This window comes from Photinus pyralis, unplaced genomic scaffold, assembly GCF_008802855.1.
Source record: "Photinus pyralis isolate 1611_PpyrPB1 unplaced genomic scaffold, Ppyr1.3 Ppyr1.4_LG6, whole genome shotgun sequence".
NCBI lineage: Eukaryota > Metazoa > Arthropoda > Insecta > Coleoptera > Lampyridae > Photinus > Photinus pyralis.
In genome coordinates this window covers 22858424-22865813 of record NW_022170663.1, presented here as the reverse complement: position 1 = coordinate 22865813, position 7390 = coordinate 22858424, and the positions used below count along the sequence as shown (strand labels likewise).

Below are 7390 nucleotides of genomic sequence, written 5' to 3'. Positions count from 1 at the left end.
GAGGAAAAGTTTGTCAAATTAGTGTACCAGTATAGAATTTGTGATACTTACGCATTTTATAATAAACTAGTTAGGTGATACCTACTTTATATAATAATTAGCGAAATTCCGTTGTTTATATTTGATGAACGTTTACAAGACAAATAAAAAATTTAAATGAATATGTTTTCTTTTTAATTACCACATCGGCACCAGTGATCCACCTATCTGTAAAAGAATAAATGGTAAGAAACATCAAGTAGATTTCTATCTATTTACCTATTCTAATGGCACCAGTATATTTATAAATCACTTCCAAGAAACACTTTCGTAATTATGAAGCGATTTCGAACAAACTTTAAGGGTTGGTGTAGCTCTTAAATATCTCGCTCAAGTTTATAAATCAGCCAATTCCGTCATATTGGCACAAAATGGCGGAAAGAAATCTAGCTACACCTGATCGTCCGAGCCGAAGGGGATTTTTGTATTAAAAATCGGGTCTATCCTCTTTATAATTATCTTAATATTACAAACGGCTTTTTAGATAGGATTGTCGCGTTCCATCTTACCATGGATTTGATAGTAAACTTTTATCTTGATTTTAGGTTTAATTGCACCAATTGTTGGTTAGAGGCTGTTCCATGTTTTGAAGGTGTGTTTCGAAAGTCTAGAAAGGCGAGTTAGTGTAGGTAACTGAACTACGCTCCATCGTTTGGCTAAATTAGTGTCATCATCCACTCCTACTATAGGTACTCTTAACTGACACTGTTTTCGGCAATCGAATACTACGCTACCACAGATTGGTTGTTTGACGATAAAAACATTAAAAATCAAGATTTTTATACAGTAATTTCATTCTAGATAGCTTGTTAAATAGAACTCAAAGTAGTTTCAAAGGTACTACCAGACAAAGTTTTTATAATTTTGAAGGGGACGGGATCTCTTAAGACAGGCGAGACTACTCGCATTAGCACACCTTTTTTTCACGAATTAAAGGAATCGTTAAAAACAACGCCCTCGTATCATCTCTATTGCGATGAGATCGAATCTTACAACTTGACAGTTTTTAGTAGTACAGAACACATCCTGATTACCATGCTTCGGAGGGTATGTAAAGGCGGCGGGTCTCGGGGGCAGTGTACCATGACTGTCGTTAGGTCACACAGGCGGTTGTTGATGCGATCTAAAAACTTCTGTACGTCGGAAGTGTCACCATAAATAAATAAATAACTGTGCAATTGGACAGCTTAGTGAAAGTTCGTCAATAAAGTCGCTCAAAAATGACATCAGACATCAATAAAGTAAATTTTAGTTTGAAATAAAAATAAAACCGCAGGTACGTTTTGATGCCATGGTCTGTGCTCGTCATACGGAAGCAGTTCTTCTGATACGACTAGCACTACACGATGGCTCTAATCGGGGGAAGATCAGGAATTGTTTCATAATGCGATATGCGTTCCTCCTTCATTAAATCTTTTTTTCAACATATTTATTGAAATACTTGTCCTTAGAGTATTTTTACCGTGGCTGCTGATTTTAATGGTCGTTTCCAAAGTCTCTCAGCGAATATAATCTGCATAAAAAATAACCCACTTAACGTATAGAAGGTCATTTATCTCGGGCTTAATGCCTTCTCACTCGATTGGTATGATGGTAACTAACTGTAATATTGAAGGTCTCTAACGTGAAGGGGTCGTTCCTTTACTTGACGAATGGTTCAATCATCCCTGTAATAAACGAACCGCTGGTTTACCATGCCCTGTTCATAAGTTAAATCAGTCCATAACAAGTCGGGTTCGATTCCCCATGCAAAACATTCACTGACAAACTGGTTAAAATCTCCTCGCATTGACTCATTTTTACGATTGATTGATTAACCTCTACAACGAGTGTTTGATATTCATGGGCGATACTAAAATTGCCAAATTTTACGACGAAGCAGGTTAAATCAGATTTGGCTATAATAGGTCAACATACGCTCGTATATCACACACCTAAATAGTAACTATATTCTGCGTGTATCGCAAGAGGCGATCCGTCTGATTTAAAGTGAGGTGTTTCTGTTTAAACCCATCTGTGCGAGGAAATAGATCAGTTGTCTTGGAATACTCGACCTTTAAATCCGAACACGCGCGCTTAATTGAATGCGATCCCAGTAACCTGAACACAAATCGAACACGATTGGACCCACAGCCCAAGCCTAATTGCGAACTCCACAAATGCGAATCGTACTCAAACTCGAACCGAACCGGAATAACTTCGATGCGGTTTGAGATCCATCGCGTTCATGGATGCCCGTATGAACGGGGAGGAAAATGATTGACAATGGAAATAGCTCCATTGAATGGGGCCTTCTTTTTTTTTTAGTAAACAGAAGGTTATTCCGCTAGTGGTGACTGAGCGTCACTGATCTGTGTTAATGATTGATTATAGATTTCGAGAGACACAGAAGATCAAACGTATACACTGGTAAACAGATAAAGTAGTATAGAACTGAACAGGTAAACAGATAAACAGGTAAACAAATCAACAGGTAAACAGATAAACAGGTAAACAGATCAACAGGTAAACAGATAAACAGGTAAACAGATCAACAGGTAAACAGATAAACAGGTAAACACTATCTGTTTTTAAATAAAGCTGTTGCTGTTATAGCTGTTTACCTGTTTATCTGTTTACCTGTTCAGTTCTATACTACTTTATTTGTTTACCAGTGTATACGTTTGATCTTCTGTGTCTCTCGAAATCTATAATCAATCATTAACACAGATCAGTGACGCTCAGTCACCACTAGCGGAATAACCTTCTGTTTACTAAAAAAAAAAGAAGGCCCCATTCAATGGAGCTATTTCCATTGTCAATCATTTTCCTCCCCGTTCATACGGGCATCCATGAACGCGATGGATCTCAAACCGCATCGAAGTTATTCCGGTTCGGTTCGAGTTTGAGTACGATTCGCATTTGTGGAGTTCGCAATTAGGCTTGGGCTGTGGGTCCAATCGTGTTCGATTTGTGTTCAGGTTACTGGGATCGCATTCAATTAAGCGCGCGTGTTCGGATTTAAAGGTCGAGTATTCCAAGACAACTGATCTATTTCCTCGCACAGATGGGTTTAAACAGAAACACCTCACTTTAAATCAGACGGATCGCCTCTTGCGATACACGCAGAATATAGTTACTATTTAGGTGTGTGATATACGAGCGTATGTTGACCTATTATAGCCAAATCTGATTTAACCTGCTTCGTCGTAAAATTTGGCAATTTTAGTATCGCCCATGAATATCAAACACTCGTTGTAGAGGTTAATCAATCAATCGTAAAAATGAGTCAATGCGAGGAGATTTTAACCAGTTTGTCAGTGAATGTTTTGCATGGGGAATCGAACCCGACTTGTTATGGACTGATTTAACTTATGAACAGGGCATGGTAAACCAGCGGTTCGTTTATTACAGGGATGATTGAACCATTCGTCAAGTAAAGGAACGACCCCTTCACGTTAGAGACCTTCAATATTACAGTTAGTTACCATCATACCAATCGAGTGAGAAGGCATTAAGCCCGAGATAAATGACCTTCTATACGTTAAGTGGGTTATTTTTTATGCAGATTATATTCGCTGAGAGACTTTGGAAACGACCATTAAAATCAGCAGCCACGGTAAAAATACTCTAAGGACAAGTATTTCAATAAATATGTTGAAAAAAAGATTTAATGAAGGAGGAACGCATATCGCATTATGAAACAATTCCTGATCTTCCCCCGATTAGAGCCATCGTGTAGTGCTAGTCGTATCAGAAGAACTGCTTCCGTATGACGAGCACAGACCATGGCATCAAAACGTACCTGCGGTTTTATTTTTATTTCAAACTAAAATTTACTTTATTGATGTCTGATGTCATTTTTGAGCGACTTTATTGACGAACTTTCACTAAGCTGTCCAATTGCACAGTTATTTATTTATTTATGGTGACACTTCCGACGTACAGAAGTTTTTAGATCGCATCAACAACCGCCTGTGTGACCTAACGACAGTCATGGTACACTGCCCCCGAGACCCGCCGCCTTTACATACCCTCCGAAGCATGGTAATCAGGATGTGTTCTGTACTACTAAAAACTGTCAAGTTGTAAGATTCGATCTCATCGCAATAGAGATGATACGAGGGCGTTGTTTTTAACGATTCCTTTAATTCGTGAAAAAAAGGTGTGCTAATGCGAGTAGTCTCGCCTGTCTTAAGAGATCCCGTCCCCTTCAAAATTATAAAAACTTTGTCTGGTAGTACCTTTGAAACTACTTTGAGTTCTATTTAACAAGCTATCTAGAATGAAATTACTGTATAAAAATCTTGATTTTTAATGTTTTTATCGTCAAACAACCAATCTGTGGTAGCGTAGTATTCGATTGCCGAAAACAGTGTCAGTTAAGAGTACCTATAGTAGGAGTGGATGATGACACTAATTTAGCCAAACGATGGAGCGTAGTTCAGTTACCTACACTAACTCGCCTTTCTAGACTTTCGAAACACACCTTCAAAACATGGAACAGCCTCTAACCAACAATTGGTGCAATTAAACCTAAAATCAAGATAAAAGTTTACTATCAAATCCATGGTAAGATGGAACGCGACAATCCTATCTAAAAAGCCGTTTGTAATATTAAGATAATTATAAAGAGGATAGACCCGATTTTTAATACAAAAATCCCCTTCGGCTCGGACGATCAGGTGTAGCTAGATTTCTTTCCGCCATTTTGTGCCAATATGACGGAATTGGCTGATTTATAAACTTGAGCGAGATATTTAAGAGCTACACCAACCCTTAAAGTTTGTTCGAAATCGCTTCATAATTACGAAAGTGTTTCTTGGAAGTGATTTATAAATATACTGGTGCCATTAGAATAGGTAAATAGATAGAAATCTACTTGATGTTTCTTACCATTTATTCTTTTACAGATAGGTGGATCACTGGTGCCGATGTGGTAATTAAAAAGAAAACATATTCATTTTAATTTTTTATTTGTCTTGTAAACGTTCATCAAATATAAACAACGGAATTTCGCTAATTATTATATAAAGTAGGTATCACCTAACTAGTTTATTATAAAATGCGTAAGTATCACAAATTCTATACTGGTACACTAATTTGACAAACTTTTCCTCTCATTGTTCTTGGAGACACATAGTTGCTTCGGCGAATGATGATTCGCGATTGTCATTGTCTTCACCTTCTTCCGTTTTAAATTTTTTATATCCATAGGGATACGACTCGTAACTGATGAAACGCCTTTTCAATAGATTCGGTCGGAATATTTTCTCTCTTTGGACGGTTAAAACCAGATGTTCTGCGGTTCTTTCAAAATTCTTATACAATATCTTCTGAGGTGGCTCTTCGTTAATTATCATGTTTTTCATGGTGTCGAAGTTTACGAGTTTTGATACTTCATGGTTAATTGATATACCTTTTACCTTACACGATTGAAAACATTTGTCTTGGGTAGGAGAGTAGACCACAAACCCATAATTTTTTGGACCACCCGACGCAAACTCGGTGATGTAGCTTCCTGGTCCGTAACACTCCAGTTCGTTGGTCATGTCACCAAGGCTGTCGCCTGTTTCGGGCTCATATTCGCCTTCTCGTGAAATATAAATAACACTATCGGTATCAAAATACAATACCCTTTCCCCTAATTGATCCAAGTATGAGTACAATTTTAAACGGGCTTGTGCTGTGACGTACGCTGCAATTGAAACGTTAACGGTAGTTAAAGGAGTATACGATTCCTCTTTGTATTTATAATTCACTACCAATGTTTCATCGTTTATTGGTAAAATACCAACAACTTCAATTGCTGGATCAAATAATAGCGAATACAGTTCGGTCGACTGCTTAACAATTTTTGTCTTCGCTTGATTTTCCCGTTGCCCAAATTTACCAAAAAATGAATTTAAAATAAGTTTTGCCAATGAGCGCAGACCTGGGTTAGTTACAATACTATCAAAATCCAAATGAATTCCTTCTTTTTCAAAAAATTGAGCAATATAAGCAATTTTCTGTTCGAAAGTTTTACAGTTTGATGGCCATCCACTCGCTTCCTGTTTAATTTTGATAAATTTATTCATCATTTCTGTAAATAATCCCGCTGATTTCCCATCATATTGTTCGGTTTTATAATCCCAAACTTCGTAGATTTGTAGAACTTGATACCCCTTTTCTAAAGCTTTAACAAGTTCGTCAACAACCCACGTTCCCACAATGGCCCTCTCCTCCGTATTGTGACAACATTCCCCCTGATTGAAGCTCTTTGCGCATGAGAAACACAGAGGGAACATTAATTTTTTATTTAGTTTTATCGGAAGTACCGGGTGAAATAAATTTTGCGGAGGTAATACCTTACATTTAATGATGCCGTCTACTTTGGTAACATCTAGATCGATCAAAGTCATTCGAGAGTAAAACTTTAGGGTGCCCTATCGGAAATTTTCCATACTTACAAACCCAAGGGTACAATGAACAGATATCAATGTATTTTATTTTTTCCCCTTCTTTCGCTTTGTAATAAGACTTGATGTTTCCGGTTCGGCCCCCATAAAAACTATCTCTCGTATTTAAAGGCGCAAAATTGATCAGTGGGTGGTCAGATATGTACTGTGCCATATCCGAGTTTTTCTCTTGATTAAATTCGCATTCCCACTTTACTATCACCTCGTAACCTAATTGATTTAAATGAACGATCTTCGAACGGGTATTTTCATATCTTAGATTCATGGTTTCGTCGCCGTTATTATATACTGGTTTATCACGATCATTTTTAAAACATTTTGTGCATCCGTGGTAGAAACACCCCATCATTTCGAAGACTTGATTGGTTTCTGCGCAATACCCATCGACGGACAAACCACCTAGTACCATTTCTTTCCCTTTAGCTGCGTGCAATATGTTAATGCCCCTTACTTTTTCCTCCCATATTAACCACTCAATTGCTATTTTTGATTGCTTATCTCGATAACGATACCCGTGTCGAGGAATCAAACCGATAGTATCCGGTTTCAAAAAGTTTCGACGAAACAGTTTATTACAAGAACTGACAATAGTGCAAGCTTCTGAAAATGGGCACACGTTCCCCGCTTTAATTAATGATTCTCTAAACTTTAAACAGGCCAGTGTTAAAATATCTACGTCTAATACGCAGTATGTCACAATTTCTTTTTGCATGTCAAACACTTTGTCTTTGTTTTCATTATACCAAAGAATGAACTTTTCTCGGTCGTCTGCCATCATTGTATTTGGGCCATAGTACCCCATATCGGGATAAGGTCCTATATAATTTTGATTTTCAAGCGTATTAAAATGGTATGGGAAATAGCCTTTTCGAAAATTATCTTTCAATCCAAACGCTTTGGGTAGTTTCGCT

At 37.5% G+C, this 7390-nt stretch overlaps 1 protein-coding gene across 1 annotated transcript; it reads right to left on the bottom strand.

The window, feature by feature from the left end:
• Nucleotides 1–5138: 5138 nt before the first annotated feature.
• LOC116174541 (probable DNA polymerase) lies at nucleotides 5139–6422 on the bottom strand. The gene has a single exon (XM_031492477.1). It carries the CDS (start codon nucleotides 6420–6422, stop codon nucleotides 5139–5141), a length of 1284 nt encoding a protein of 427 aa, XP_031348337.1.
• Between the last annotated feature and the right edge of the window lie 968 nt (nucleotides 6423–7390).

What these genes read in the sequence shown, in the direction of transcription:
- LOC116174541 (XM_031492477.1), bottom strand. Translation starts at nt 6,422, where the DNA reads ATGACTTTGATCGATCTAGATGTTACCAAAGTAGACGGCATCATTAAA.